Source organism: Panthera uncia, chromosome B4 (genome assembly GCF_023721935.1).
Source record: "Panthera uncia isolate 11264 chromosome B4, Puncia_PCG_1.0, whole genome shotgun sequence".
Taxonomy (NCBI): domain Eukaryota; kingdom Metazoa; phylum Chordata; class Mammalia; order Carnivora; family Felidae; genus Panthera; species Panthera uncia.
In genome coordinates, this window is record NC_064809.1 from 6,826,145 (window position 1) to 6,845,150 (window position 19,006).

The 19,006-nt window shown below is 45.6% G+C and overlaps 1 protein-coding gene across 1 annotated transcript in view; it reads left to right on the forward strand.

Annotated features, from left to right (window-relative positions):
- Window positions 1-13,035, forward strand: part of ITIH2 (inter-alpha-trypsin inhibitor heavy chain 2) — a 36,685-nt gene extending 23,650 nt beyond the window's left edge. The window contains exons 15-21 of the mRNA XM_049626778.1: window positions 1,019-1,188; window positions 3,325-3,462; window positions 8,011-8,124; window positions 8,460-8,658; window positions 9,422-9,594; window positions 10,956-11,067; window positions 12,768-13,035. Of these exons, the coding sequence (XP_049482735.1) occupies window positions 1,019-1,188; window positions 3,325-3,462; window positions 8,011-8,124; window positions 8,460-8,658; window positions 9,422-9,594; window positions 10,956-11,067; window positions 12,768-12,915 (1,054 nt within the window). The 3' untranslated portion in view covers window positions 12,916-13,035. The remainder of the gene's footprint in view (window positions 1-1,018; window positions 1,189-3,324; window positions 3,463-8,010; window positions 8,125-8,459; window positions 8,659-9,421; window positions 9,595-10,955; window positions 11,068-12,767) is intronic.
- The last annotated feature ends 5,971 nt before the right edge of the window (window positions 13,036-19,006 follow it).

Genomic DNA, 19,006 nt, shown 5'->3' on the forward strand with positions numbered 1-19,006 from the left:
CCCAAACCCACCAATCGTGAGATCATGACCTGAGCCGAAGTCGGACGCTTACCTGACTGAGCCTCCCAGGTGCCCGTAAAAACGACACTTTTCAGTAATGTTTAGTTCTTTGACCACATGCATCAGAATGACATGCAGGTGCTCAGTAGGAGAATTATGATACCTGAGACCAATTCCACATATTAGATCAGATTCCCAGGAAGCTGGAACACAGTCATCTGAATTAGGTTGGGAAGAAATGAAACACAGTTGTATGACTGTATTCGCAGAGAAAATCTGTGATGTCCATAGGATTGCAAAACAGACATGGGGTTTGAAGTGAGCAAGAAATATCCCTGCCCCTTCCCAGAAGCATCCTGGGTGCATTCACAGCAAAACTACAGATACGCAGCAAATGCTGAAGTGAAACATTGATTTAAAAAACAAAAAACAATAAAAAACAATCCCTGTAAAACAGATCAGCAGTTTGCCAGGGATTGGGGGAGCAGGAAGGATGACCAGACAGAACGCAGGAGATTCTTAGGGCAGTGAAAGTGTTCTGTGTGATACTACATTGGTGAATACATGTCGTTATACGTGCGTCCAAGCCAATAGAATGTCCACCACCAAGAATGCACCGTAATGTAAACCGTGGACTTTGGGCGATGACGACGTGTCCATGTCGGTTCATCAGTTGTAACAAATAAGCCGCTCTGGTGGGGGATGTTGATAGTGGGGGACGCTGTGGTCTGCGGGCACAGGGAGAGTATGGGAAGTCTCTTTACTTTGCCTTGATTTTGTTGTGAACCCCAAACAGCTCTGAAAAATAAAGTCTACTAAGAAAAAAGCAAGTCCTTAGGACGGCATGGCTAAATACAATACTAGCTTCATGGAGCCAGTTAGTCCTATTTGACCTTGTGGTCCGAGGGTCCTGGTCGAGCCCAGAAGTGGGGGAGGGTCAGGGCGGGCAGGGGGTGGGGGGGGGTGGAATCTTAACTCAGCCTTCATGTTCTCAAATGGGGCTATTTCCTAAATACAGAAGCCTGGCTCCCACAGCCGCTGCCAAAAGGAAAATCACAAAAACAATCCTGCAGATGTCTCTGGAACATCACATGGTGACCCCGCTCACCGCCATGGTGATTGAGAACGAGGCAGGGGATGAGCGTATGCTGGCGGACTCCCCCCCGCAAGATCATTCCTGCTGCTCAGGTCGGTGTTGCCCTCGGTGGGGGTGGACAAACGGGACGGGCCGGCTTCCTCACCCCGAATCGGGCTTCTCCGGCCTCTGCCCATCTCCCCCTGTGGCCCACCTCTGGCTCCCAGGCCTGTGTCGCCGTGTGTCCGAGCTCTTCTGTCCGTTTCCTTGGGGATAGCTTATCGCTTTGGCCCTCGAATATTTTTGTTCCCTTAGCTCCCAGAGGAACGTTGAAGACCCCCGTGCCCCTGCACGCACGGTTTAAATGAACACGGCGCCGTTTTCCGCCGTGCTTAAATGGTTGCGGTGAGTTTAATTTGGGGCACACTGTAAATATCGGACTTGTCAAATAAAACTGTTGCATCACAGTTGTAGGTATTTCCAGTGAATTGCAATAACTAACTTGGTGCTCTCCATCATCCATTAAAAACATACATGAATGGGGCGCCTGGGTGGCTCAGTCGGTTAAGCATCCGACTCGTGATTTCGGCCCAGGTCATGATCTCATGGTTCAGGAGTTCGAGCCCTGCGTCGGTCTCCGTGCTGACAGCAAGGAGCCTGCTTGGGCCTCTCTCTCTCTCTCTTTCTCTCTCTCTCTCTCTCACACACACACACACACACACACACACACACACAAATCAATCAATCAATAATACATGAACAAATTCTATTTTAATTATTGGGAAGTCCACATTGTTCTTTTTTTCTACTTGAACTTGTATTTCCATTCTACGTTCCTGGTAGAATTATGTCTCAGTGTAACATATTGTTATGCCAGAAAGTTTTTACTGATCCTTCTGCTCTGCTGCGAGAAAAAGTGTTTACAGATTTACATTTTTTTCAATTGCTTGTGAAACTATAAGATTCTGAGTGTTCACAGTTTTCTTCTAGATTGAGCTTTATGACAGCTACTACAAGTAGAAAGCTGGTCAAAACAATATGTCTGTATTATGAAGTTTGATATCCATTAGTCAAATTTTATTAGAAATCATCTCCTCATGAGGAAAAAGAAATGTGGCTGTTTTTTCAAGTATCTATGGATAAACACTATTAATAGATTGAAAGAGATCCGATTCAGAGTCGGTTCAACTTTAACAAATTTTTTGGGAGTGCCTGCCTAGCTGAGTCGGTGGAGCATGGGATTCTTGGTTTTGGGGGTTGTGAGGTTGAGCCGCATGTGGAGTGTAGAGATTTGCTTAAAAATGAAATCTTTAAAAAGCATTTGTATGGGCCTAAGTCCTGATAAGTCTTATGGACATAGGTAAGTAGATAGGAATGGAATGAACTTGGCCACAGAGATTGTCACACCAGCTTTATCACAGTGGTCCAGAGTTCAAGGAACGCTTACTTCTTTTTTTTTTTTAAGTTTACGTATTTAATTTGAAAGAGAGAGAGAGCAAGAGTTGGGGAGGGGCAGAGAGAGAGAATCCCAAGTGGCCTCCGTGCTATCCGCGCAGAGCCCGACGTGGGGCTAGAACTCACGAACTGTGAGATCGTGACCTGAGCCGAAATCGGGAGTCAGATGCTTAACTGACTGAGCCACCCAGCCGTCCTGGAACTCTTACTTCTGACAACCCCGTTACAAGAGCCTGGGGCCCCACGGCTAAATTTATCTAGGGGGAAGCTCGCCCTAGACACACGGGCATTTGTAAGTGATTCTGTATCACCTAGATAAAATGCTTAGGCGGACTGCCATTTGTCTCTCAAAGACAGGAGGACTGCCTGTATATCAGAGAGCAAAATGAATTTTTGGTAACCGGTAGGGGAAACTAGTTGGTGGAGAAACCGAATTGTTTAGACTGCCGTTTGGTGAGGAGACAGATCCAGGCCGAGGTCGACTGTCACCCTGAACTTCGCCAGGGGCTGGCCCGGACGTCATCCCCCTGACCTATGCTGAAGACGCGGGGCCCTTCTCCAGACTCTATGGGACAGTTCCCACAGCCCCAGGTTCTGCAGAGAACCCTATAGCAGGCCCACACGGCATAAAGACAGGAGGAGCTGGAAACGAGAAAACTCTGGGATCAAATTAACGGGAGAAAAGCTTAGCCGAGAATCTCTGGGGTCTACATAAAACAGATTCTTGAAGTCGTAAGGAATCTCTATGGAAAAGTCAGCCCGAGAAACCAATGCATCCGGGTTGTTCTATGCAGGTGCCTTGTATTACGGCAGCAAAGTCGCTCCGAGTTCAGTCCCATCTTGGGTCAACCCTTCCCCAACGCCAGTGATCCCGATGCCTGTGCTGGGGGCTCAGGTCCTCGAGGCAACTCCTCCTCCACATGTGATGAGAGGTAAGAGACGGTCAACCCGCTTCCACGTCCTGGCTCCCGGTGGGATCCCAGTCCCGTGGAGCATCCTTAACACAGCTAGGCTGTCGACTACATGTGAAACCGTCGTCAAGGGCTAGCCAGAAAACAAATGTTATTATTAAATATGAGAAGCTATACATTTTACAATAAAAAATACTTTAATGGGGGCACCTGGATGGCTCAGTCGGTTAAGCGTCCAACTTTGGCTCAGGTCACGATCTCGCGGTTCACGAGTTCGAGCCCTGCGTGGGGCTCGGAGCCTGGAGCCTGCCTCGGATTCGGGGTCTCCCTCTCTCTCTCTGCTCCTAACCCTCACCCTAACCTAGCTTGCACTCTGTCTCTCTCTCTCTCTCTCAAAAATAAGTGAGCATTTTTTTTTTAAACTTAAAAAAAAAAAACAAACCACTTTAATGTTGTTTCCTGCACGGCCACATGCTATTTTGTGGGGTTATCTGTTTGTTTGTTTTCAATAGTGCATTTGAAAAATCCTCGTTTAGCTCAGTCCTAAAAACCCTTTCCACAAATGATTTCCCTGGGAGGTACGGGTGACAGGTGGGATCATCCAAGGGAAGACTGCTTCCTTGTGCGACAGTTCTGGCAGCTGCTTCCTTGTACAGATTGCTGTCTCTCCTCATCGTCAACCTCCCCAGTATCCTTTCCCAACCAGTGAGAGAGAGGCAGGAGCTTCTGGGGGCCAGGGGAGGAGAGTGTCTCCTCTCCCCTTCCTGGTCCGGTATGGCCACCTTTCCTGGAGCGAGATGACAGCCGTCTAGCCATTAGCGGGCCCCACGTCGAAAGCCTGTGTGAGCTCTTTCCTTTCTTTCTTATTAGAAAGGAGCACATTTCACCATTCAGGGGGAGTGAGCACGTCCCTCTCCCTGTTGGAAGTATGAGCTTGATTCGGGTTGTTTGAAATTTCAGCAACTCCTGATGTTTCCAGAAGCGTGCAGCTTTTCGGGACTGCCGGGCACGCAGACTTTTCCAGCAAGAACATTTCTGACCATCAGAACTGATTTCTCCAGACTGTATACCCGCCATCCACCAAGCACTGCATTATATAACAGAGAAAACATAGTGAGGACTTCAAATCGACTTAAAAATTTTTTTAAACGTTTATTCATTTAAAAAAAAATTTTTTTTAACGTTTATTTATTTTTGACAGGGAGAGAGACAGAGCTTGAGCAGGGATGGGGCAGGGAGAGAGGGAGACACAGAATCGGAAGCGGGGTCCAGGCTCTGAGCTGTTAGCACAGAGCCCCACGCAGGGCTCGAACCCACGAGCCGGGAGATCATGACCTGAGCCGAAGTCGGACGCTTAACCGACTGAGCCACCCAGGCGCCTCTCAAATCAATTTTTAAAGCGAGCGCAGCTCTCCCCTCTGGCTTGTCTCTAAAATTGTTACTTGTGGGCCAGGAGGGATTTGCTTCTTCAGCCTTCCATGGGTGGCAATGCTTCGTAGAGCGGCCCCTCCGCTCTCCCACCTGAGCGCGTCCAGCGACGGAGCTTAATGAAGGACCCCGCATTGGACTTCCAGCCAGTGGTGGCACGCCGTACTCGCGGGCAGGGCATCCACGTGGGGACGGGGCTGGGTGGCTCTCAGAGCAAGGGACAAGGGCACTGACAGGGGCGTGAGCCTCTTCCACTGCTGCTTCGCAAAACAAAGCTTCTGTCGAAACGTGTAGAGGTAAAGCTAACTTAGTTTTCAACGTCCGTTCCAGTTAGCATGCAGGGCTCCCTCTGAGTTCACGGCCTGCTGGATGAGGCAGGAAAGGGGACCGGGTCTGCGGTCAAACTCTGCCCACGGGACCGTGCGCCAGACTCTGAAACCTCTCTGGGTCTTCGTGAGCCCGCCTGTAAAATGGGGATGAGGAAAAAACTACACGGTGGTTACTATGGACTCGGTCCCTGGTTCCCAGCAGAAGTTCGTAAACCCTAGGTCGTCAGGACTCTGTGAACTCAGTCGTGGGAGTCCTGGGACCAGCCTAAATATGACGCCTCGTGTCTGCCGTCTAGATTCTATCAACTCAGGATGGCGGCTCTGATGCGCGGTCATTACCAGAAGGTCTGATTAGCGGGATTCGTGGGCTTTGGCAAAACCAATCATTATCTTCAACCAAAGCAATTCCCTTCAGAAGACATTTCAAAACACCGGATTTGTGTAAAGGAAGAGGCTATCGTGATAAAATGATTTTTGCTTAATTGAAGAAAGGGAGTCGAGAGCCTTTGTTCCGTGTTTTAATGATGCCCTCGAGTGCCCCGCTCAGCACCAAATCGATTAATCAAGTATTTATTGATCACGGAGCAGGAGCCTGGTGGGGGGTGCAAAGCCATACAAGATTGTATTCGTGTCCTGGATTGGTTTCTCTTCCATTTCATGTCCCAAGTCACACACTTGGGAACGAACGAGCGTATCCGAGCGCGTGGGAGAACGGGCTTGCCCTTTGGTCCTTGCTCTGCCACTTACTGACTCTGTAATGTGACCTCGGGGCAGCTCGCCTGTCCCCTGCAAGGCCACAGGGAAAATCAGTTGAGTTAATGTTTTGCAAAGGACTTTGCGATCACGTCCAGAAAACAGCAACCCCTCGGTGGATGGGAGGCCGCCGTTCCAGTTTTATTCTGGAAAACTCAACCAGTGCAGTTCCTACAGCTCACTCCGTTACCAGATACTGTGGACGCTACCACGCACCCCCGGACTCCCCCTCCCGTGCGGGTCCCATTTCCCATTGGAGTTCGCGAATTTACCATCCCTCGCCCGGCCCGCTGCCACATTAGCTGCCAACTGACTTTCCTTTGTCTGCTTCTCAATACTTAATTTATATACTGTGACGTGTTATATCCCTAAACTCAAATCTTTGCCACATTGACTCTCAAAAGCTTCGAATGGCTCCCCAACTTACAGGTCCATTCTTCCGTGTGGTGCTCTGCCGTCTCTATGACCCCCATTTCTAGTCTTATCTTTTTCTACATTTTCAAGAACCCATCCTTGTAGTCACTTGTACACAAATCAACTGTTATACCTCCCGGCTGGGCCTCATTCTGTGCACTCAGAACAAAATCTGTCTCCTGTGTCTTTTTTCCTTCCCCTCCTCTCCCATCTTCAAGGCTTGGTGCGAACTCCTTCGCAAGGCCCTTGGGGTCCGTCTAGCCAGGTGGGGTTCAACTAGCCAGGCGGGGTTCGTCACCCTTTCATCTTTACCCCCAGACCATTGGCCTTGTGACATTTTCGTGCCTTTTATTTTATTCTCTCTTACCTCAGTGGTTGTGTCTGTCTCCGTGAAAGAAAACCCGTTAAAGAAAAAAATTATTCGTGACCTTTGTTAGAGTGCGCATGGTCAGGAAGACTTTATTCAGGGGCGGGGGGCTGTCGTGATGGGTGCGAGGAGCCCCGCAATGGGGTCTAGTTAGGCGGGAAAGATTGGGCTCAGCTCCAAGTACGGCATGGGAAAGTGGGAATTTGTAGACAAAAACAGGGTGGGGGCGGCGGGTGGAAAATCACCAAGAGGAAACATCAGGAGTAAAGGGGATTCCGACCAAACCAGCCAAATAGGAATCTTGTGGAAGGCGGCCAGGTGATCAGACATCACCTGGAGGATGGTGGGGGATGAGAAACCTGGTTAGATATCAAGGGTGATCATTATGGAGGACGGGGATTCTAGCTAAACTAATGTAGTAAGATTCCTGCTAAAAAACGACAATGCAGAGACAGACATGTATGTGAGTCCAAAAGTTGAGGCGTCGTTGAAAGAGTCGGGGGGGAGCCTAAGTGGAGTTTGGTCAATGAGAGAATCCTGGCGACTCCTGCATGAAGTTGTGCCTTTCTTGAAGGTATTATAGACAAGACCATGACTTATTTATAGCTACACCAAACACTGCCTAATTCAGTGCTTTGGTCATAGTTTGCTTTTTTTTTTTTTCTCACCAAATATTTGTTGAATGATTAAACAAACAAACAAATAAGAAAGATCGGCCAGAATAAGTTGTCCAGTAACAAGGGACTTCTTTCTTCAGAGTAGCATCATGCTTCATTGCTCTTAGAATTGATTAATATCAATCTGTATGCCGACAAATAATACTGTCTCCTTTCTTTTTATGTACTGCATATGGTTACTTAAAACAACACTCACTGTGTGTATATACACATACAGAGTATATATATGTATGGTGTATATGTATGTTACATATATATATACGTATACATGTATATATAGTGTGTATGTGTGTGTGTCTCATGCTTTGTGTGTTTCTTGTTCATTTCTTTTTTTTTTTTTAATCTCTGGCCTGATAGCTTCAGAACAAGTATACACCATATTTGTACAATCACTTAAAACTCTGACAGAGGCTCCATGGGGAAGGGACAACGGGTTTGGACCACTGGGCCCCCAGTGCCTAGAACAGAACCCAGCAAATAGTAGAAGCGCCGTAAATAGTTGTTCCTGTTAAATGAAAGCTGGTCAGGAATCAAGTCCTGCTCAAAGTCATCTTCCTTTCTATGATTTTGTTTGATCTCATTTTCTCTGTTTATTTTCCAGTTGAAAACGACCCACACTTCATCATTTACCTACCGAAAAATGAAAAGAATGTTTGTTTCAATATTGACTCAGAACCAGGAAAAATCCTCAACCTTGTTTCTGATCCAGAATTAGGTAAAATAAAAAGATACTACATCTGAACGAAACAATGGGATCATTACCATGCTTCACTGTCGCTACCTGGGATTTCTTTCTTTCTTAACTGAATCAAAGTCCCGTATTTTGTAAACCCTGATAATTAGAAATAAATTATAAATATATGCCTAAGTGAACTACAATTGCCAAAAACCTGAGTGTGAACTGGCAGATCTTACTGTAATATAATTAATTTAAACTGCCATAATACATGGTAATAAGGTGAGCGTTGCATAGGAAGAAATGTCAAATCCTGAAGCGAAATGGCTCACGGAGGGGGAAAAATAACCAAACAAACATGTGTTTTTCCATAGGGATTTTGGTCAATGGGCAGCTCACTGGTGCCAAGAAGCCCAAGAATGAAAAACTCAGAACCTATTTTGGAAAACTGGGGTTTTACTTCCAAAGTGAAGACATGAAAATAGAAATCAGCACCGAGACCATCACCCTGAGCCGGGGCTCCCGTACGTCCATCCTGTCCTGGTCTGACACTGCTCGCGTCATTAATCAGAGGCAAGTGTTATCACGTCCGGATTCAGGCCCGCCCTCCACACGACTACGTACATAAATCCAGAGATCCGTGATATAAACTAGAACTTAACATTGTCATTTTAAATATGAAGACGCGCGTTTCAGAAAGGATTTGTTACCTACTCCCCCGTTCCTGGCAACAGGGTCCACATCTTTTGGTCACTGCGTGTCTCAGTGCCAGCCTACGGCCAGGCATGTCGTAGGTATGCAGTAAATACGTGTTAGAAAAGTGAATGAATCCATCAAAACTCCACGGCCGACTCCGTGTCAGACTGTGCCCAGAAACACAATGATTGTATCTTAGGAGTAATATTTTCCCATTATTATCTGTTAATTGTTTTAATTTTAATTTTAGAGAGAGCATGAGCAGGAGGACAGCAGAGAGAGAGAGAGAGAGAGAGAGAGAGAGAATCTTAAGCAGGCTCCAGGCTCAATGGGGAGTCTAACGCAGGGCTTGATCTCACCCCACTGGGATCATGACCTGAGCCAAAATCAAGAGTCGGATGCTCAACCAACTGGGCCTCCCAGGCACCCCCCTGCTAATTGTTTTTATACAAACATATAAATTGACAGAATTCCAGAGCCGGGAGTGAAAACAACATTCTGTGGCAAAAATGTTGTGAAGGACTTAGACCACTAGTGAGATTGTCCAGGGAGGGGTGGCCAGCTCGTGTCCGGAGTGGGAGGAATGGCGTCCTGAACAGTTGTTCTAGAAATGTTGACTCCATTTTGGCTTTCACACCAGGGTGCTTGTCTCTGTGAAGAAAGAGCAAACTGTGACCATCACCCTGAATAAAGACATGTCCTTCTCTGTTTTACTCCATCGGGTTTGGAAGAAGCATCCGATCAACGTAGACTTTCTGGGGATCTACATTCCCCCCACAAACAAGTTTTCACCTAAAGCACACGGACTAATAGGTATGGTGTCCATCGACCATCAGGCAAAATGGGGGGCCCCCTCTTGGTCTCGAGCAACTTTGGAGGTTAGAACTCGGACAGTGACAGGTGTGGACTCAAAAGACGGGTTGGAGCCATACTCTGTGCCCAGGGCTTGATTTGTAGAGGTGACTGAGCGAGGACGCAAAGGGGCCAATGCCATCGATGGAAACGTTTACCATCGCTCACGGTCTCCCCCTGGAAACGAGAGGCAGGGCTCGCCTCACAGGGCCGCAGAGGAAGGCCAAGTTTTCATCAGGGAGCTAACGCGCAGGGCAAGGCCAGAGCCTCTATGGTGTTTCTGTGCAAAGATAAGACAGAGGAGGGGAGTTCTGGGTTGGCTAGCTTGAGTAATGTAGGTGGGCTTTGGGGTCCAGGGTGGTCTCTACTTACCTGGCACCTGGGCCTGGAATGATTCCATCTGGGCTGTGCAGGCCAGCTAGCGGAGGTCTAGCTCTGGGTGGTTAGCTTGCACACGGCAGGCATGCTCCTGTCTGAGTCCTTTGCGGTCTTTCAGAATTGGGTAGGGAGGGGGCGGTCTCTCCCAGCCAGTCAGGGTTTTAAGATGTCAAATCATAATATACAGAAAGTAACAAACATGATTAATACAACCCTACGTTGCAGGGTAGGGTGACTGGGTTGTACTACAGCCAAGACCATTTGCTGGTGCGGGTAATCCCAGACGCGGGATTTCATCATCACTAACTGGGAAAGTTAGAGAAATGTTTTCAATTTTTAAATTATACATTGAAGATTTTTTTTTTTTTTGTAACTAAAGAGAGGTGAACTTTTTTTTTTAATGTCTTTTTATTTTGAGAGAGAGAGAGAGCACGTGTGTGAGTTGGGGAGGGACAGAGACAGAGGGAGAGAGAGAATCGCAAGCAGGCCCGTGTTATCAGCGCAAAGCCTGATGCAGGGCTTGATCTTACAAACCATGAGATCATGACATGAGCTGAAATCAGTTGGCTTAACTGAACTGAGCCACCCAGGCACCCCAACCTTCTAAGGAACAGTTCGGTTGAAGCATGTGACTATGACATCACAAACCTTGTTTCTACGATCTGAGCCATGCTCACAGGTGTTCACCCACACCCCTAGCCACAGGGCGTTCCACTCCACTTCTCGTCCAGTGGGTCAGCCTCGTGTGTGGGGTGAGCAGCCTGCTTTGCTCTTGGGAAGGACCCATCCCTCCCATCGCTCTGCCTTTTCCCTCTCGGTATGTCTTTCGGCCCCAGAAATTCTAGAGGGAGACCAGAATGCAGTTTGGATCCAATGATGATGAGGCTGTTGTTTTTGTTTGCCCGTGGGTTCCACGTAAATCAGTCTGGACTTTGTGTCACTAGGCCAGTTCATGCATGAGCCAAAGATCCGGATCTTCAATGAGCGACCAGGGAAGGACCCCGAGAAGCCAGAGGCGAGCATGGAAGTGAAGGGACACAGGTTGATTGTCACCAGGTAGGCCTCGGATGCATATAGCAGCGACCCAGAGCGCTCCTACCGGGGTTAGAACAGAAATGAGCGAAGCAAGAAAAGCTATTTCAAGCGTTACTTATGTCCGACGAAACAGTTCATCAGGGAGAAACACACATGACATCTGTATAAGGCCACTGCAGGGACGCCAGCCTAACTGCAAATAGACCCAGGTAGATAAGGAGGTGCCATAAAATGCCAAGAGAAATGAAGCCATTGGTCTCATCCTCTGCATTACAAGCCCTATGGTCACCAGTTGGCTTACTGAAAAAGCTGATCAAAGAAGGAAATCATAAAAATGCCTGTGAACCACAGTGCTAGAGAATATATATATTTTTTATTTTTTATTTTTCTTTTCTTTTTTTTTTTTTTTTTTTGAGATACAGAGAGAACCTGAGTAGGGGAGAGGGACGGAGGGAGAGAGAAAATCTTAAGCAGACTCCATGCTCCGTGCAGAGCTCAATGCAGGGCTCGATCCCACGACCCTGGGATCATGACCTGAGCCAAAACCAAGAGTCAGACGCTCAACCAACTGAGCCTCCCAGGAGTCCCTGAATGTATAATTTTATGTAAAACTGCAGCCTTCTTCTTGAGTATGAATCTACCAAATGCATTTTTGTGTAGCTTTTCTGACACAAACCATCTCCGCATGCTTTGTTCAAAGTGAGGATTCTATACTTGGAAAGCATCGTGTTTACATTCTTCTCAATCTTTTAAATTTCTCCCAGTCCTTTACAGCAGTCTCCCCTGTGCCTGTCTGATATCATTTTAAAGCAGGTTTTTTTGTGGCTTTTTTTTTATTATTTTTTTTACAAAGCAATCAACGTTGCTTTATAAGAAATGACTTTCTTTGCCCGCAAATGTCCTTGGCTTCCACATCAGTAAGTGATGACACTGCAGTAATAATTAACCCATACATACCACCACAAAAATAGATTTTTGAAGTAAAACGACGAGCTCTTGGTGAGGTTCGGCTCACTGGAGACCAGTGAGTGACCCGTGGGCGTCGGTGAGCATGTTTGATAAGGAAATGGCGAGCACAGTAATAAGAGTAAAATAAGTTATCTAGGTTGGTAAACGCACACCTGCTATACTCTAATGACAAAGGTAACTGTCGGGCCTCCAGTTCATCTGTTGGAAGCACCTCGAAATACATAACTGAGACTGAGTTGACGGGGGCTTCGGGGTGGACGGGGTCGTGCGCTTTCATCCGTATTTTAAAGCTCACCAGTGACAATAGGCCACACAGCTTTTTAAATCATCGGCTTCTTTGTCCTGTAAGTGGGAGCATGGATTTCTCAGAAACAGCTGGCATCACCCTTAGATAGAACACTCACCCTCACAGTGAAGATTCATTCAGCAGGGGACGTGTGAGGTGAGCCCACAGCGGCTCAGCATTTGGTTCCCGCTTTCTTTCCACTGGGACGTTAACTTGCACTCTTTCCCGTGCTGGAAAAGTCTACATATTGGTCAGTCTCCAAAGGGTTATTTGAATTATCTAAGGATGCAGTGCTTATTCTCTGTCCTTCCAACACCAAGCTCAAGAGAATGTTCTGTACAGCTTGGGGAGTGGGCGTGAGCGTGGGCGTGAGCAGATACGGCACCAGGAGGGGCATGATGAACAGCAAAGATTTGCAGATACGCAAGCTGGCCAAGTCTAACCATACTCACCATTTTCCCCGCAGAGGCCTACAGAAGGACTATCGAACAGATCGAGTGTTCGGAACAGAGGTTTCCTGTTGGTTCGTGCATAACAGCGGGAAAGGTTTCATCGACGGACATTACAAGGATTACTTTGTGCCTCAGCTTTATAGCTTTCTCCAAAGGCCTTAAAGATGTGTGGCTTTGGAAATGATACGTATATACGGCCCTTCCCTGCCCCCTTTCCAGTAACCAGATGTCATGGTGGTTTAGAAAACCTGTTAATACAGCCGAAGAAAATAAATACTTTGCAAAGAAGATTCAGGATTTTGTCGAGTTTTCAGATGTTAAGACGCGTTAATCAGGGTCATGCAAAGGAAAAGCTGCTTTGGCCACTCGCGCTGGCATCCAGACGGAGCCCTCAACTTGGCATTTGCTGGGATGATTTCATTATTCTCGAGGGTCTGGTCTTCAGCCCTGTAGGCTGAGTATATTTTGATGCTATCAGGTACGTGGGATGTTCAATTATGAGAAGGTTACTTGGCGAACGTCGAGTAAGAACAGGGGAAGTTGCCTGATCTTGATTGTTTTGCGGCGGCAAAAGCCCTGTCGCCAGTTGCTGGGATAGGCTTGCCTCGGTCCCTGCAATGGCCCAGTGTGGTTGGCCAACACTTCCTCCACAGTGTTGGCCTCAGAGATCCTTTTTAGTCCGTGCAGACTGTGTAAGTCAGGGTGCTCTAGAGAAACAGAACTATGCATATATATATATATGGGGGGGGGTGATTTATACAATAATTTGTTCACATCATTATAAAGGATGGTAGTTTCAAACCTGCAGGATGGGCTGACTGATGGGGCAGGAGATCTGGGGGAAGCCAGTTTTTGTTTGAAGGCCATTAGGCAGGAAAAATCCATGCTGCCGATGAAATCCAAAGGCAGGCAGCTAGAGAATTCCCCCTTACGGGGGGGGGGGGGGGGGCCTCATCCTTTTTGTTGTACTCAGGCCTTCAACTGGTTGGATGAAGCCCACTTAGGGAAGCCCACCTGTTTTACTCAGGCTATGACTTAAATGTAAATTTCATCCAAAACCAGCTTCATAGAAACACCCCAAATCGTGTTTGACTAACTCTTTGGGTACCCCATGGCCCGGCCAAGTTGACACCTATAATAAACCATGACAAGGCCTTAGCTCACTAACCTGTTTCTGTTCTCAAAGCTATCCTCCAGATAAGATATGATACAAATGGGTAGGTGTCTGCTTATTAAATTACGATCTCTCGTAACAGTCCTGCTTCCCTGATGGCATTCTAAGGTCGCCTCGGAGATTTTGTTGTTCCCAAATTCTTTGTATATTTAAAATCGCTCAGGATGTTACCTCACACGGCTAACTTCACTTAGTGTTAATGTTACTATGAATTCTGAGACAATCATAGGTCCAAATTCTCTGGAAGTCACCCCTATGTGGCAACACGTTTCACACAGATTCAATGATCTTGAACACAGAGACTTCCTGAGTATTCCTTATATACCTTTTGTTTGTATTTAAGCAATTCCTGAGAGTAATTTTAAATCTTATATGATTAGAGTGCATTTTGAAATAAATTAACTAGCAAGTTATGTCCTCACAAAAGGCTGATGACATTTATAAGGCAGAATCAATACACAACAAATCGGACTTCATAATGTCTGCATTAATATAGTGGATTTGGGTGATTTGGTGCAAATCCGGTTTGTTGTAAGTCTGTACTTTCCTTTGTTTATAACTTCCCTTTAAAAATCAATTTCTAGAATTAGGATATATTTTCAAAGGTCAAAGTGGTAAAATTGCACTTAAAAACTGTTTAAACGTCCATTAAAAAATTTTTTTTAATGTTTCATTTTTGAGAGAGAGAGAGAGAGAGACAGAGACAGAGAACAAGTAGGGGATAGGCAGAGAGAGAGAGGGAGAGAGAGAGAGAGAGGCAGAGACAGAGAACAAGCAGGGGATAGGCAGAGAGAGAGAGAGAGACACAGAATCTGGAGCAGGCTTCAGGTTCCCAGCTGTCAGCACAGAGCCCGACACGGGGCTCGAACCCACGAACCGCAAGATCATGACCTGAGCTGAAGTCGGACGCTTAACCGACAGAGCCACCCAGGCACCCCTACAGGTCCATTTTTATGAAGCTTTCTCTCCATAATTTGGTAAAAGTTATTTTTACTTTAGAAAGTACACAAAACTGCCTCTTTTTACACACTCAACCTGTATTTACAAAATCAAGTTTTTGTCTTTTGGTCTAATTGTAAAATAGTAAGGAAATGTGATATTTCTAGAATCCATAGGTAACCTCAGTGCTGAAGAGGTAAATGGCACTGCCTTTTAGTTTTATCTGTGGTACCTATGGTACATTAAAAGTCTACTCCATGTTTTCCGTTTTCTACTTCAAAAATACTGATCTTAAAATGCTAATATGTAACACAAACTTCAAAAGTAGGTTCTTACACTTAACTCTGCTACTTGGCAAGAATTTAGACTTTAAAACTACTATCTTTAGATATATTTTTAGTTTGATTCCTAGTATTTTACATGTGCTCTGTAGCTCTAAAAATAACAATGAAGATCTTAGGCTGTATATTTACATGCAGGATGCTGAACAACACAGTTCTGTAAAACTAGATTTAAAGTCAAATCCATGTTATTCAATTATCAAAACTTTTATTAATAGCTGGCGTTTTGAATAAGGCAACTAAAATTGTATTAATGCTGTCCATGCGTCCCCATTGAGACCAGAAATATGCCTTCTCTATAAAATTAATTTTGAGTTACAAATGGATACTCCATTTTGAATTTCAAATGAAGGAACCAAATTACTAGGGATCAGTGGAAAGGAAGAGATTCTTCCACTGTTTACCTCTTGATTAGTTTCTGAAAGTATTGTGCTCTCAGCAATAAAGGAAAACAACCTGACAATTACCTGTATTACGCTTGCTTATTCTTTGGAGCATTCTGCAACCCACTAGGGATTGATCAGAACGTAATTCTGTAGAGAGGAGTAGGTCGTCACCGTAAATCTCAGCTGGGGTGTCGCAGGGCCCCTATCTTCCAATCATCTTCAGGACTCCTGTAGCCTGTCTTCAAAGCTTTTCATAAATATCAATCCGAATGGTTTCCCTTAAACCAAGCAAATATATATCTTACTGTCAGGGAAATGGGAGCCCATGCTTCAAGAAAAAAGAAAAGAGTTACCTATTCCAAAGAAATAATAATAATTAAAAAAAGGAAATTAAAGATTGTCTCGATGTGTAGTAAAAATGAAGCATGAATCAGGAGTTATTTTAGTACCTACTGGTGTGAGACCTTATGCAAACCATTCAACATGCTTCAAAGGATCGCTTAATACCATAAAAAGTGGCATTTTTCTCTTCAGGCTTATCCCAATTGAAAGAGAGAAAAGTCGCTCCAAAGACCCAATAAGATCAGAGTAAAAGTTACCTGGCTGCCCGAATACATAAAAATGCTTAAATAATGCTTTTGCGTGCTGAATACATAAAAATGCCGTAAGAATTTAGTGTTACTGTTCTTAACACTTCTTCACACCGGCCAAGTCTACGCTGGTGACTTTCTCTGGAATATCTATGTAAAAGAAAGAAAAATCAAGGATGCTTCCTTTTAATTGTATTAGTGGCTTAATATTTCTGAGAGCATTTCAGTCAAGCCAATAACCAACTTATCAATCAAGGCTGATTCGTATTCTAATCCTGTGGTTCTCCTTTGGCAAAGTAGGCACCGAGGTGTATCCTGATATCAGTTCATGGTCTCTTACCGAGGCCCAGCAAAGTTAAGGTGGATTGTTAAGTAGCTGTCCCAGATGGTCAAGTGTCTCTTTATCGGCCAATCATTTCATTTGAGTATCAGTTCTCTGACCATTGTCAATTCCTACACAACACACATCTTGGGTCTATACTTGCTTCTCACATTTAAATCTACAGCACATACTGTGACGGCTTACCTACCGGGGAACTCGGTAAATGTTTGTTCAGTGAATTTACTCAAGTATGACAGGAAAAACGGACAGGCAGAAGTAGGCAAGGAAAGGCAGAAAGGAAGGCAGTAGGAGTCAGTGGCATTCCCAATGAAAACTCAGGGAATTTGACTTCCCAAGACACGATTACCAATAATTTGATAGGACCTCAAGCAAAATGATGAAAAACAGCTATCTAAAAAACGAGAAGACAGGGGCTCAGTCGGTTAAGTATCTGACTTCGGCACAGGTCACGATCATGCGATCCATGAGTTCAAGTCCCATGTCGGGCTCTGTGCTGACAGCTCGGAGCCTGGAACCTGCTTCAGATCCTGGGTCTCCTTCTCTCTGCCCCCCCCCCAACTCTCTCTCTCAAAAGTAAATAAGCATTAAAACAAAATTTTAAGTGAAAATAAAAAATAAAAATAAAAGATGAGAAGACAAGCCATGCTCCGGGAGACAATACTGGCAAAAGACGTACCTGATGAAGGACTATTATCCAAAATACACAAGGAACTCTTGAAACTCAACAATAAGAGAATGAACAACCCCATTAAAAAATGAGCGAAAGACTTAAACGGACACCTCACCACAGATAACACAGATGGCAAATAGACACACGAAGAGATGCTTGACATCAGGTCGCCAGGGAAATGCCGATTAAAATAACGAGATGCCACTACACACCTATCAGAAGGGCCAAGATTCAAAACACCGACACCACAAAATGCCAGTGAGGACGCGAGCGACAGGAACACTCAGTCCTTGCTGGCAGGAGTGCAAAATGGCGCAGCCACTTGGCAGATCGTTTGGCAGTCTCTTACAAAACCAAACACACCCTCCCCTTACCATCCAGCAACTGCGCTCCTTGGCATCTACTCTGAGCTGAAAACATGTCCACATAAAAAATACGCACGGATGTTGGTAACGGCTTGATTCGTAATTGACCAAATCCAGAAGCAACCAAGATGTCCTTCAGTAGGGGAGTGGATGGATTGTGGCACATCCAGACAGAGACGTATTGCTTGGCGCTGAAAAGAAATGAGCTATCGAGCCATGAGAAGGCATGGAGAGGCCTTAAGAGCATGTGACTAAGTGAAGGAAGCCAATCTGGAAAGCTTACATACTATACGATTCCAACTGTATGACATTATGGAGAAGGCAAAGATACGGAGCCAGAAAAAGAAAAAAAAAAAGTCAGCGGTTGCCAAGGGGTTGAGCTGTGGGGGGAGAGGGACGAACAGGGAGAACACAGAGGATTTTTAGCCTGGTGAAGCTGTTCTGTATGATACTGTACTGGTGAATTCATTTCATTTCGTTACCAACTTGCCCAAACCCATAGAACGGGACACCGCCAAGAGTGACCCTACCCTAAACTATGGACTTTGGATGATGACGATGTGTTCATCATTATCATAGGTTCATTGTAACAAACGTACCACTTTGCTTGGGGATGTGGGTGGTAAGGGAGGCGGTGTGTGTGGGGACAGGGGATCTATGGGCAATCTCTGTACCCTCTGCTCCATTTCGCCGTGAGCTTAAAACTGTTGTTAAAAAAAAAAAAAGTCTATGTAAACAAAAGTAGCTTGTGATGTTTTAAGAAAGGGAAAAAAAAAAGCCCATAGAAAACTTGACGTTAGGTATCTGCAGCCACCGTGGATAACATAAAACACTACTGGCCTCTAAGAACTTCCAGGGGTGGGGGGGGGGGGATAAAGGCCCTGTCGTCTAGAGTCGTATTTTTGTGCTTTGGATTTTTAAATGCTAAATTTAACATCCGTTACGCTGCTTTGTTTCATTCTGGGATAACTTCAGGAGGATGTTGGGGAAAAGAATCAGAATGTGGGAGGTAGGGATGGAACATTTTTTCCTACGGAGGTTGACTCCGAATTTACAGGTTGGCGGTGGGGGGGGGGGGGTGGGGGAGGAATCTCGGCAAGGTTGACTTACCTGTTCTGACCAGGGAGACCCGTTCTCCCTAACGAAACTCTTCAGGCCAGATTAACACCAGGCCAGGCGGGGCCACAGATGCGTGGCTCCCCGTCTGACACCTCCCGTGTATTTTCTGTAGTTCTCACAACAACCCTGCAGGGACACATTTTTTTTTTTTTTTTGATAATTTGTACATTAAAAACATTCTAAGATTACACAGCTGGTGAACAGAACAGCCGACATTCAATTTGAAGCCTGCTCAACTCCAACACCCGGTTCCTTTCCACTTTCCTGTGCTGTCCAGTTAGTCCAGAAACACTTGAACTTATCCCGGAAGAACAGAGCTGGCAAAG